This window comes from Nematostella vectensis, chromosome 7 (assembly GCF_932526225.1).
Source record: "Nematostella vectensis chromosome 7, jaNemVect1.1, whole genome shotgun sequence".
Lineage (NCBI taxonomy): Eukaryota > Metazoa > Cnidaria > Anthozoa > Actiniaria > Edwardsiidae > Nematostella > Nematostella vectensis.
Genome location: NC_064040.1, coordinates 3,948,625 through 3,960,805, shown reverse-complemented (window position 1 = coordinate 3,960,805; position 12,181 = coordinate 3,948,625). Strand labels below are relative to the sequence as shown.

The 12,181-nt window shown below is 37.1% G+C and overlaps 2 protein-coding genes and 1 long non-coding RNA gene across 4 annotated transcripts; 2 read left to right on the top strand and 1 right to left on the bottom strand.

Moving 5' to 3' along the window:
• Positions 1 to 459: 459 nt before the first annotated feature.
• LOC116613577 lies at positions 460 to 4,907 on the top strand. Its single transcript, XM_048730069.1, has 6 exons — positions 460 to 1,494; positions 2,253 to 2,484; positions 2,687 to 2,888; positions 3,642 to 3,692; positions 3,865 to 3,933; positions 4,239 to 4,907. The coding sequence occupies exons 1-6, from the start codon at positions 1,278 to 1,280 to the stop codon at positions 4,470 to 4,472; spliced, it is 1,005 nt and encodes a 334-aa protein (XP_048586026.1). The 5' UTR covers positions 460 to 1,277; the 3' UTR covers positions 4,473 to 4,907.
• LOC116610159 lies at positions 1,927 to 4,366 on the bottom strand. The gene is made up of 2 exons (XR_007312208.1): positions 4,225 to 4,366; positions 1,927 to 4,040 (listed from the first exon to the last, which is right to left on the bottom strand). It is a non-coding gene; the product is annotated as an uncharacterized LOC116610159 (long non-coding RNA).
• An 890-nt stretch (positions 4,908 to 5,797) lies between the features above and the next one.
• LOC5514928 (DNA-dependent metalloprotease SPRTN) lies at positions 5,798 to 12,181 on the top strand. 2 transcript variants are annotated; one of them, XM_032384537.2, is made up of 7 exons: positions 5,798 to 5,933; positions 6,183 to 6,459; positions 8,187 to 8,295; positions 10,124 to 10,168; positions 10,655 to 10,729; positions 10,835 to 10,858; positions 10,946 to 12,181. In XM_032384537.2, exons 2-7 carry the CDS (start codon positions 6,218 to 6,220, stop codon positions 11,918 to 11,920), a joined length of 1,470 nt encoding a protein of 489 aa, XP_032240428.2. In that variant the 5' UTR covers positions 5,798 to 5,933; positions 6,183 to 6,217; the 3' UTR covers positions 11,921 to 12,181. The 2 variants fall into 2 exon arrangements, with proteins under 2 accessions (XP_032240428.2, XP_048586025.1); XM_048730068.1 differs by having other exon boundaries at positions 5,798 to 6,459.

The following is a 12,181-nucleotide window of genomic DNA, read 5'->3' as shown; positions in this document are numbered from 1 at the left end:
CCTCATAAAAAGCCTTCTAAGTGTCATTTTTATCCATAACCTACACGTATAATTTACATTTTCCTAGGTAAGGTTTTGTTCTGTTAGCTCTAACTGTGATCTCCTTTTATTAAAGTTGAATGATTGATTTTCGGTTATTGTTTATCATTCTTGGGTGGGTTTTATTACGCAAATAAATATTGTTGATGATTTGTACAACGATATGATAGAGTAAAAATGCATACTTTTGACAACTACTACATAATAATCATCCTAATGAGCACGTTTTATCTAATTGTTTTGTTTACATATGCAGATAGACAACACACGAATAATTGTGTATCGGTAAACCAACACCTTATGAAGAGTAAACGAACATTTCAAAACCTTGTTAGTAATTTTTTTTTATTCAAAAGTCGCGATCATGTTCCCGTGCACTTTAGATTTATCAAAAGTACAATTCAAGTGACCATCACAGGAAAAAATTCAGATTTTCCAAATTTGGAAATTTGGGAAAATTTTGGAAATTATCCCAATTTTGGGATCTGATTGGGAAATTCAGGACCCAATATTGGGAAAATATTGAGAGACGCAACCAGGAAAAAAATAAATTATCAGTTTATTCCCAATCTTGGGAATAAATCCCAACAAAATCCAAGATTGGGATTTTATTGGGAAATATTTCACAAAAAAATCCCAAAATTGCATGCAACAGTTCTTAAGAATCCAATACGAAACTACACTTGGGAAATAACTGGAAAATTTTAACAAGAAAATCCCAAAATTGCATACAATAGTTCTTAAAAACCCAATAGAAAACCAAACTTGGGAAATAATTGAAAAATGTGAACCAAGAAAATCCCAAAATTGCATGCAACAGTTCTTCAGAATCCAATAGGAAACCATACTTGGGAAATAACTGGTAAATTTTAACAAGAAAATCCCAAAATTGCATGCAACATTCCTTAAGAATCCAATAGGAAGCCATACTTGGGAAATAACTGGAAAATTTTAACAAGAAAATCCCAAAATTGCATGCAACAGTTCTTAAGAATCCAATAGGAAACCATACTTGGGAAATAACTGGAAAATTTTAACAAGAAAATCCCAAAATTGCATGCAACAGTTCTTAAGAATCCAATAGGAAACCATACTTGGGAAATAATTGGAAAATTTTAACAAGAAAATCCCAAAATTGCATGCAACAGTTCTTAAGAATCCAAAAGGAAACCATGCTTGGGAAATAATTGGAAAATTTTAACAAGAAAATCCCAAAATTGCATGCCCCACAATGCACAATGCATTGCGCGCATCGCTCTTTCCCCTTAGAAGCGACTGGGTACGAGTCTGTCGACAGGGTGTGCTCAGTGTTTGCAGTTTGTGCCGTTGAAATGAGTCGAGAGCAACAAGAACAGCCAGATATTGTGGATCCATCACCAGCTCCCTCAGAAGAAGAAGATGTTATTTCAAAAGTGACAGAGCACTTTGGCGATGCAATTGCACAGCGATTTAAAGGTATGAAGTCTTTCATTGAATCAGTGAAAGCTAAAAGGGGAAGTTTCTCTCAAGTCAGCAGAGTAGGGTAAATTTGGCGCGCACATTTTCGCTTTTGCAATGCCGAATGGATCTCAAAGCGTTTTCGAAATGAAATCGCAAAGCAACAGAACAATTCTTTCATAAAGGACGTCTGACTTACCTTTGGCCATCATCTTTAATTTAAGTGTACTTTCTAAAGTAAGAAAATGAGGTTGGAATTTCAAATTTCAACTCGGCAAAGAAAGTGAAGAAACATGGCGGCCTAAAAGAACTTGCCAAAAACTGCCGCGTGGATAGTAAACATATTATAGCTATTGTTTCTGGCCACAGAAAGGTAATTTGTTCTTTGGGATTCCAAATTGCCGCACAATTACAACGCTTGCTCTAAATATTTTTTTTTTGCTTTCTTTGTTTTTCGACTTTGCAAAAGTAGCCTCTGCACGAAATTTCTCATTCTCACATGTGCAAGAAAATGGCGCGAGGAACCCGTCGACATAGGCCTTCACAAAATCGCATCGAGAAAGCATGGCTTTTAACTGGAAATGTGGTATTTCTGTGTAGAGGTTAATTTTATAATGCTGAACAACAAAAATATAAATAAGTCAGAGAGATAAAACGCAGCTTTGGTTCGCAGAGAAATTGAAACGACAAAACAACAGAATAGATCAATAAAACTTTTTTCAAATGTATCTTTTGCATGCAAATATTGAATCCATTCTTCTTCTGTTTGGCTGCAGATGAAGATATTACATGCCCAGAAGCAATAGTAGACTTGCTATCTAAAGATGCTGATGCGCCAATTTACTCAAAGGTTGGCTTAACCTATGGAAAGGCCCTAAAATTCAAAAGGATTTTTGAGGAGTCGTTCCAATTGCCAAAGAAATCTTCATCAGCCTTGCCCAAGTGCAAACCAACAATGGCAGAGTTGTCAACATACGATCCTGAAATACAAAGACTGTACCTGTCTAAGTGAGTGTGTTTTGATATTGGATATAGATGAATGTCCTTTGAAGTAAATTGATTTATACATTTTTTCAAAATGCTGATGTTCAATTCATATTGTGGCGCATTTATTTTACATTATTTTATCATGCAACACCTTTTTCTGGCATTGTTTAGTAAACTTCATTTATGCAACACATTTAGCCTTATTAATTTGATTGATGTTTAGGCGCAAGAAGATTGGCGCACTTGCCATGGAAAAGTGGGGTGGGCAACTCCCGAAGTTCAACACTCCCATGATGAGAACACAACTGGAAAAGTTTGCTAAAGAAATTGAAGACCAGTGTTCTGTGCCTGAAATAAAATTCACAGTGGATGGCATTATGCAACACACTAAGGATTTTTTCAGTGAACAGCGGCGTGAAAGAAAAGTAAGTATGGTGCAAATGTATTAATAATAATAATAATCTTTATTATCAAAGGATAAAAATACATCTCCTATGTTACAAATAATGCTGAAAAATTAAAAACTAGCTACTAAGTTACATAAGATATTTGAAAGCAATTCTGTTGATATAAGTGTTCTTAAAGCGTTCAGTTTTTACATTTGGTGTAATATAGCGCGTACCACGAAGATTGTATTTGGTTTCTTTAATAGCGGGTAAGTAGCAACGTAAAGGGTGGTTCGGAATGGCTGCAGCTTTTTCATACAGCTTACAGTCTTGCTTGGCGAGTATTTTTCTATGCTAACAGGTGTTGATACGAACCGACGTTTATGACACCTATCTAAGAATGACTGAATAGTCGTTAGATCTGAGTCGCAGGCCCCGTAAACGGATAAGCCGTAAGTGATACATGGCAACACCAGAGAGAAGAATAAATGGTCTATTTCTAGTTGACTATACTGTTCTTTCCTAAGGGTCCTAAGAATATGGAGACATTTGTTGGCTTTAATTAATTTGCTTTTGACGTGCAAGCTGAACTTTAGGTTGCTTTGAATGGTAAGACCTAATAAAAGCACGTCACTGCACTGAGGAATGTTGTGAACTGCATGATAATCAGAATTATTATTTTTCTTTCTGACTTTCTTGCCAGTTTATGGATAAACCTTGCTATTTAAAAGGAATCCTTTTGGTTCTGATTTTTTGGAAAGGTATGAATATGAGTGATTTTATTTTCTCCAGAGAACAAGCCCTCCAGATTCCTGGTCTCCTAGAACACCAAGTTCTTCTAGGGTATGTACACTGTTCAACATGCTTCATAGTTTGATAATTATTATTATTTTTTATTTGATTATTTATTTACTACTTTGTCTACTGTGAAGAACTAAAATACAATACAGTACCTAAATTGTGATGGTTATCTTTGAAGCAACTTGCAATTAAATTTGTTTTTGTGTTCTTCAAGGCTGGCTCTTCAGATGAGGAATTCTCACTACAATGCTCCCAAGCAAAGCTACCTAAAATGCCTTCCATGGTAGGAAATCTCCAATCTAATTGTTTATTTGCATTCATTATCATCTATTCCCACTGGGCTCATACACTTGCCTTGGGCCACTTCTGTATAGTTGAATGTAAAATTGGCTGAATCACAAGAAGTTATGCTTCAGTTTTTGTCCAGGTCATTGTTAATCTCCTTAAAAAAGGTTACCAACTTGTTCAGCTTTTAAATAATAATAAGTCAGAATACAGATAGAGGTTGCACTGTACACCAAACCTCACAAACTCAAACTGAAAAAAAAAATTGAATAATTTATTAATTCTTTACCCCTTTGATTGAAGGGCAGTCAAGATGATGAGGAACCAGATGATGAAGGATCTGATAATGATGGATCTGATGATGATGGTTCTGACGATGACAAGAAAAGTACAGATACTCTCCCAGAAACTGAACCTACAGTCATAAATAACTTACATAGTAAAGCAGTGAAGGTTATCATTAAGGCGGTATGTGGAAGTATCCCAAAGGATAGGGAGGTAATAGTTGATGCCTTAAAAAACACTTTTTTTCAATAGGTCCAAGAACACTATTGAACCTTACTCACACACAAGTGTGTGGGTGCTGCATGGCCAACAAGATAATTGCAGGCAAATGTGTTGAATATTTGGTAAAGCCAAACAAAAACTGTTAACAAAAAGATCAAACTTTGAGCTCATAGTACCTGTATGGTAAAGTTTTCCCTGGCATTTAGTAGATAGTTGCCCAAGAACACTACCATATTGAACCTTACTCCCACACACAAGTGTGTGAAGTGCTGGCCAACAAGATAATTGCAGGCAAATGTGTTAAATATTTTACTTATTTTACAGCATTTTACTGTACTTGAAGCTGTCATGTTAGAAACTATTGTAAAGGTTACTTACCTTTAATTATTTGCACTCTACATTAAAACTATGTTGTTTCTACAAAAAGGGATGTTTGAATTCTATTAAATTTTCCTAGTATGTTAACATTGTTCTTTTGTTTTGCATTCATTTTTTATTTTAATTTATACAGTATTGCTGTCAACAAAATAAGCCATTTGGGGGTTCAATGGTCCCAATAAATTTCCAAAAATGGGATAATGTTGTCCAAAAATTCGGGATTTGATGGTCCCAATAAAATCCCAACAATGGGAAAATGTTGTCCACAAAATGAACCAATTTTGGGATCTTATGGTCCCAATAAAATCCAAACAATGGGAAAATGTTGTCTACAAAATAAACCACTTTTGGGATTTGATGGTCCCAATAAAATCCCAACAATGGGAAAATCTTGTCCACAAAATAAACCAATTTTGGGATGTCTTTGGGATTTTATTTTCCCAATATTGGTTTTGGTAGCATTTTTCCAATTTTGGGAAATCCCATAAGAAACCCATAGAAATCCCAAAATATTCCCCATTTTTTCCCAAATTGGAAAATCGGAATTTTTTCCTGTGCATGGCAATAAAATTTCGGTCTTCTAGAACACTGAATTTCTTCTTAAAAACTCGGTTTGATCAAGAAAAACACCTAAAGAATGGTAGATCCTTCCTTTGCTTACCTTTAATAGTATAAATCGGTAATGTAAAAGCCGTAAAGTAGAGGTCTTCACCCTTATTTGCAGAGTTTTCTTGTTGCTATATGGACCTAGTAACCTGTCCTGCACTCCCGAGTTAAATCCGAGTTCTATGATTATTTATTCGGTTGCTGAATAAGCATTTAGACACCGTACAAAAGGCATCGCCTCATCGCGTCTATTGTACAACGTCTCTATTCGAATAAATTTTTCCATCAGACAAAGCACAGACAATAAACATATAAATCCACAAAGTCGGAAACTCGATCTCGATACGCTAGCTTGTTTGACAAGCCTGTCGGGCAGGTTTTGGCTAGCGCCGCGTCGGGGACTGTTCGCGCCACGGGGTAGTAGCTGAGATTACGCAACGTAACTTGACCGGGTTTATTAATCAAACACGGAGAGCGCATCGCAAACAAGGCAAATTTCAGCTTAGGGTAATTCGTGGTTTATTATCAGAATTTGACCTAACACACTCTGTTCCTACCGCCCTAACACACTCTGTTCCTACCGCCCTAACACACTCTGTTCCTACAAAAGTATCTCGTTCGTGGCGAGAGACTGGGGATAGGGACATTGTTCTGCGCACGCGCAATTCAACAACAACATCAATTTAGCGCCATCTTTGATTTCTACTGGTGGCGAGTTCTACTAAAGCTTTTTTTTATTTGAGATAATTTCTATAGGAATTAATAATAGAAAAGTCAATTATCATCAAACAATGAGCGAAGACGATGACTTAGCCTTTGCCTTATTTCTACAAGAGCAGTTCAATAATGAATCGTCAAATGATACAAAGATCGCTCAAACGAACCAAAAACTGCCGACATCGATAGTTGATGATGCCTGGGAGATGATTGATCCTGTGCCCGATATCCGTCAAATGTTCCTGCAGTTTAACGAAGCGTATTTCTGGGGACAGTTGGCTTCTGTTGAAGTGAGATGGAGCCCTAAGATGACGCTGTAAGTTGAGTTATCTTAAAACCATTTCTCCCATTTCTAATTATGGAATCCACGGATCCGCCACTAAATCCACAAGGAACTGAAATACGATATCCATTATTTCACTTAATATGCATGTAAGAAAGATACTTTTTGTTTGTTTATACAGCGTGCATAACGATCATTATCATAATAATGATAATAATATATTTATTCATAAAGCGGTAAAACTATGTGTCTAAAGCATTCTTAATAAAATGAAACAGAGAAAACAAAAACTTAGTAATGAATAATTAAGAATATACATTATACATTGTAAGCTTGCAGGAACAAATGTGTCTTTATAGCCTAATGTGTCTTTATAGCCTGTTTAAATAGAGTTAGTCCTCTTATTATACTTCTGTATGTGGCTTCATTTTTTTTTAAGTAAACGAATTAAGACCAATGATTGACATTAACTTCACTAGGCAAATAATATGCTTGACTGCAAATATGAGCACAATGGAATCCTCCAAGTTATGAGGGCTTGTGCCGGTGAAAACGGTTATTTATGCCGTTGTACAGGGTGGATCAAAAGTTTGTGCACTTTTTAAATTGCATTGATTTTATTCTTTCAAACTTGAATATTTGATCTCAAACCTTATTTCCGGTTTTTAATGAATATTGGTTTTAATTTTTCTAAACCAGTAATTACTAAGATTTGAAAGACTTTAACTTTTTTCCCCATCAAATATTGCACGCATGCGACGAAGTCAGTCAATGCACATTTCACACCACTTTTGTTGTTTATGTTGCTGGGGTTGACTAACGTTAGGATCATTGGGATATGTAAAATGGAGGAGAAATGAAATATTCTAGAGCCCATGCAGCAATGTTAATGTCACCAGCCTGTTCATCTAGCACATAAAAAGCTTAAATTCTCCAAAAGTCGTAGGGTTGTGCAAAAAGGTGGTGTTCACAGTAAGATTTTGTTGACAAAGCCAGGTGGGGGAGACCAACAGTTCTGACAAAAGTAGCCCGAAATGTGATTATCAAGCAATATACAAGCAAAGTAATTCAAGAAATTCCCATGCCCAACATCCTACTAAAACAAAGGTGTCCAGTGCAAATTTGAAACATGACATTCATACAAAACAGAACTCCTGTTCACATAGCTACAGTAATGTCACTCATCAAATGCTGCCAACAGAACTTGCCAAATTCCATAGAAAAGGACAAATGACCAGCCAACTATCCTTTCATGAGCTGATAAAAAGTTTTGGGGGCATTTTGGACAAGTCAAATTTTTGTGATCCACAGCTGACAACAATAAAATAATTATAAATAGGTGGCACCTCCATTCTTGGCAAAATCTATCATTACTTACACTGGATACATTTCAAGGACTTTTTCACTACACGCCCAAGCGCATAAAAAGTTTAATATGAAAAACAAGGGCGGCCACTCTGGATGTTAATTTTTCATAATTTACACACTACAATAAAGTATTTTCATCTTATGCGACACTTGTCATGCTGCTGTTTTGTAAGCTTTTTTTACCCAATATAAAAAACATGTATATTGCTACAGTAACTTGAAGTGGACTTTTGAACACACCCCCTGTAAGGGCCTGCATCTAGAGATGCTAAAGAAAGGCATTAATTGCTAGTCTTTGGTAATATTGTGGTCTTAGGATCATTTTTCTAACTTGCATTAATTGCAATCTGTGATAATAATATTATGGTGTCTAACTTGTTATACTCTTGTAGCTGTGCTGGACTGTGCTGTTATGAGGGCAGAGGAGGACTTTGTTCCATCCGGCTTAGTGAACCACTTTTGAAACTCAGACCCAGGAAGGATCTAGTACAGACACTTTTGGTGGGTGGTAGTCTTTAAGACAGACCCAGGAAGAGTCCAGTATAGACACTTTTGGTGGGTGGTAGTCTTTAAGACAGACCCAGGAAGAGTCCAGTGTAGACACTTTTGGTGGGTGGTAGTCTTTAAGACAGACCCAGGAAGAGTCCAGTGTAGACACTTTTGGTGGGTGGTAGTCTTTAAGATAGACCCAGGAAGAGTCCAGTGTAGACACTTTTGGTGGGTGGTAGTCTTTAAGATAGACCCAGGAAGAGTCCAGTGTAGACACTTTTGGTGGGTGGTAGTCTTTAAGATAGACCCAGGAAGAGTCAAGTATAGACACTTTTGGTGGGTGGTAGTCTTTAAAATAGACCCAGGAAGAGTCCAGTGTAGACACTTTTGGTGGGTGGTAGTCTTTAAGATAGACCCAGGAAGAGTCCAGTGTAGACACTTTTGGTGGGTGGTAGTCTTTAAGATGGACCCAGGAAGAGTCCAGTGTAGACACTTTTGGTGGGTGGTAGTCTTTAAGACAGACCCAGGAAGAGTCCAGTGTAGACACTTTTGGTGGGTGGTAGTCTTTAAGACAGACCCAGGAAGAGTCCAGTATAGACACTTTTGGTGGGTGGTAGTCTTTAAAATAGACCCAGGAAGAGTCCAGTGTAGACACTTTTGGTGGGTGGTAGTCTTTAAGACAGACCCAGGAAGAGTCCAGTGTAGACACTTTTGGTGGGTGGTAGTCTTTAAGACAGACCCAGGAAGAGTCCAGTGTAGACACTTTTGGTGGGTGGTAGTCTTTAAGATAGACCCAGGAAGAGTCCAGTGTAGACACTTTTGGTGGGTGGTAGTCTTTAAGATAGACATAGGAAGAGTCAAGTGTAGACACTTTTGGTGGGTGGTAGTCTTTAAAATAGACCTAGGAAGAGTCCAGTGTAGACACTTTTGGTGGGTGGTAGTCTTTAAAATAGACCCAGGAAGAGTCCAGTGTAGACACTTTTGGTGGGTGGTAGTCTTTAAGATAGACCCAGGAAGAGTCCAGTGTAGACACTTTTGGTGGGTGGTAGTCTTTAAAATAGACCTAGGAAGAGTCCAGTGTAGACACTTTTGGTGGGTGGTAGTCTTTAAGACAGACCCAGGAAGAGTCCAGTGTAGACACTTTTGGTGGGTGGTAGTCTTTAAGACAGACCCAGGAAGAGTCCAGTGTAGACACTTTTGGTGGGTGGTAGTCTTTAAGACAGACCCAGGAAGAGTCCAGTATAGACACTTTTGGTGGGTGGTAGTCTTTAAAATAGACCCAGGAAGAGTCCAGTGTAGACACTTTTGGTGGGTGGTAGTCTTTAAGATAGACCCAGGAAGAGTCCAGTGTAGACACTTTTGGTGGGTGGTAGTCTTTAAGATAGACATAGGAAGAGTCCAGTGTAGACACTTTTGGTGGGTGGTAGTCTTTAAGATAGACCTAGGAAGAGTCCAGTATAGACACTTTTGGTGGGTGGATACTAATACATACATACATACACTTTTGGTGGATACAACAAACCAAAACACAAGAGGTCCCTTTACGCACTGTATCAAAATCAGTCAAAAGTCAACACATCAATTTTAAATCCTTGGTCTAACAACAACAGGTTGTTAAAAACACCCCTGATCCAGGAATCGGAAATCAATAAGACTGCACCCTGATATTAAATAAGTTTTAAGGCAATTATGTTGACAACATTTCACACACAAAGAACAGCAAGTTAAATAGCTACAAACAAACTTCAAAACCATTGTCTAAAGTAACTGTGTTCCAAAGTTGTCAACCTGGGTTTCTGGGAAAATGCACGGGCTGATTAGTTTTTAATTTCTCCCACAGCATGAGATGATCCATGCGCTGCTTTTTGTTACTCAAAATAATAAGGTAAATCCAGATAAATCCTATGGGCTTTGGATTGAGGGAATTTTTGTGTGTTAGCACACAAAAGTTTTAATATTTTATAAACATAACATTGAAAAAAGGGCTTTTATAGTGCTGCTGTGAACAATAAAACAGTGTGTGGCATTTAACCAGATTTTCTTGCATGCATAGTGGTATATGTATGCTCATTTGTCAATACAGGTCAAATGTACATTTTCACAGGACAAATATCAGGTGATAACGTCCAGCCAAAGTGATACCTGTCTTCTGGGCCAACTGTTTATTTTTGGTACCATATCTAATCCTTGGACGTTATCTACCGATATTCCAATCGCCAGAAGTGGTTTATTTACCAATTATCACTAAATTTAGAATAACTTTGTGTTTTTTTTAATTTTGCATTATCTTTATTTCAACAGAAACCTGATTGCTGCTTATAGTTTATTGAGTTTACACTGTATTCATTTTATATTATTTCTATTTTTTTAGGATCACGATGGCCATGGCCCAGAATTCCACAAACACATGTACAGAATCAACAAGGCAACAGGAACAAATATCACAGTAAGAGACAATTCTGTCAATAAATAAAAATTTACTGTAATTACTAGGGGATACTTTACCATTTTGTGTAAATGACTTCTAATTCAACTCCTTATGGTGTTTCAGGTGTATCACAACTTTCATGATGAGGCAAGTCCAAACTTTTCCTACTTCAGTCATCGCCACAGTATCATTTCCTTCTGTTCAAATCCTTGAATATTTTTTGTATTCTTGTAGGTTGATGTTTATCGGCAGCATTGGTGGAAATGCAATGGTCCGTGCCAAAACAGGCCTCCATTCTATGGTGTTGTCAAGCGTTCAATGAACAGGGCACCTGCCCCACGTGATACATGGTGGGCCGAGCACCAAGCTAAATGTGGAGGGACTTTCAGTAAAGTGAAAGAACCAGACAATTACAAGAAGAAAAAGACAAAATCGAAGGATAATAACAGTGAAACAAAAGCAAAGGCTGGTACTTCCGGGCTAGCCAAGAATAAAACAAAGGATAATGGAACACCAAATTTGCCATCATTATTTGAACGAATTAAGAAAAAGAACAACACAACAAATAATGGGGAAACAACTAGTCAAGTTACAATCAATTCCTCAGGGACCCCTGCACTTCCTAAACTTGCATCTTTTGACACAGAAAATAGCTCACTTGTAAATAGCAGTAGCACCAGTGGAAGCCATGTGGATATTAAGGAATTATCCAATGGCAGCATTAAAGAATCTTCTGACTGTGAAAATGAGAATGCATCTAAGCGAAGGAAAACTGAGGATCCTGCAAGCCATATTGTTCCATTTTCTGGAAAAGGATATGTTCTGGGAGCTAGAAATAAGGCAAATGATAAAGACAGTCATTCGGGTTCTGAAGGAAATATAAGAGTCAAGAGAAGCAAACAGGATAAGATCATGCTAGACAAAAAAACCTCTGAGAAGACAAAAGGCTCTATCGCACCAAAAGAAAAGAATACAAGTACAGGCAAATCAGCTAGGAAAACTTCCATTTTGACAATTGAAGATGCTTTTAAGCAAGCAGAGAAGACTGAAAGTGTTCAATCACCTTCTGGGAGCTGCTCTAAACCTATAACAGTGTTGGATTCCCCAGTCTCACTCCAGACAGTCCGTAATAATGTTACTTGCCCTGTATGTCAGAAAGAGATGCCAGAAGCAATGGTCAACCAGCACTTAGACTCATGTCTTCTTTAGAATGAGTAAAAGTACCAAGCATGCAATTTATTACAAAATAAGCCTAATAATACAGTAGGCTCAGAACACTTAATTACTGTATATTATGGAATTTAAGTATTCTTATCTAGATCTAATTTGTGCTACATTGAACCCTAATAACAGGGTTGTATTTTTGAAATATACATAGAAGATATATAGTAGGATTATTAGATTGTTTTTCATTAGTTCACGCAATATTGCCATGTTGCATTGCACTTCAATAAATGTTTTTAAAACAAA

What these genes read in the sequence shown, in the direction of transcription:
- LOC116613577 (XM_048730069.1), top strand. Translation starts at nt 1,278, where the DNA reads ATGCATTGCGCGCATCGCTCTTTCCCCTTAGAAGCGACTGGGTACGAG. An exon ending in CAAAGACTGTACCTGTCTAA is followed by an intron (nt 2,485 to 2,686) that starts GTGAGTGTGTTT and finishes ATTGATGTTTAG; the next exon opens with GCGCAAGAAGATTGGCGCAC. An exon ending in TACCTAAAATGCCTTCCATG is followed by an intron (nt 3,934 to 4,238) that starts GTAGGAAATCTC and finishes CTTTGATTGAAG; the next exon opens with GGCAGTCAAGATGATGAGGA.
- LOC5514928 (XM_032384537.2), top strand. Translation starts at nt 6,218, where the DNA reads ATGAGCGAAGACGATGACTTAGCCTTTGCCTTATTTCTACAAGAGCAG. An exon ending in TTGTTACTCAAAATAATAAG is followed by an intron (nt 10,169 to 10,654) that starts GTAAATCCAGAT and finishes CTATTTTTTTAG; the next exon opens with GATCACGATGGCCATGGCCC. An exon ending in CAACAGGAACAAATATCACA is followed by an intron (nt 10,730 to 10,834) that starts GTAAGAGACAAT and finishes ATGGTGTTTCAG; the next exon opens with GTGTATCACAACTTTCATGA.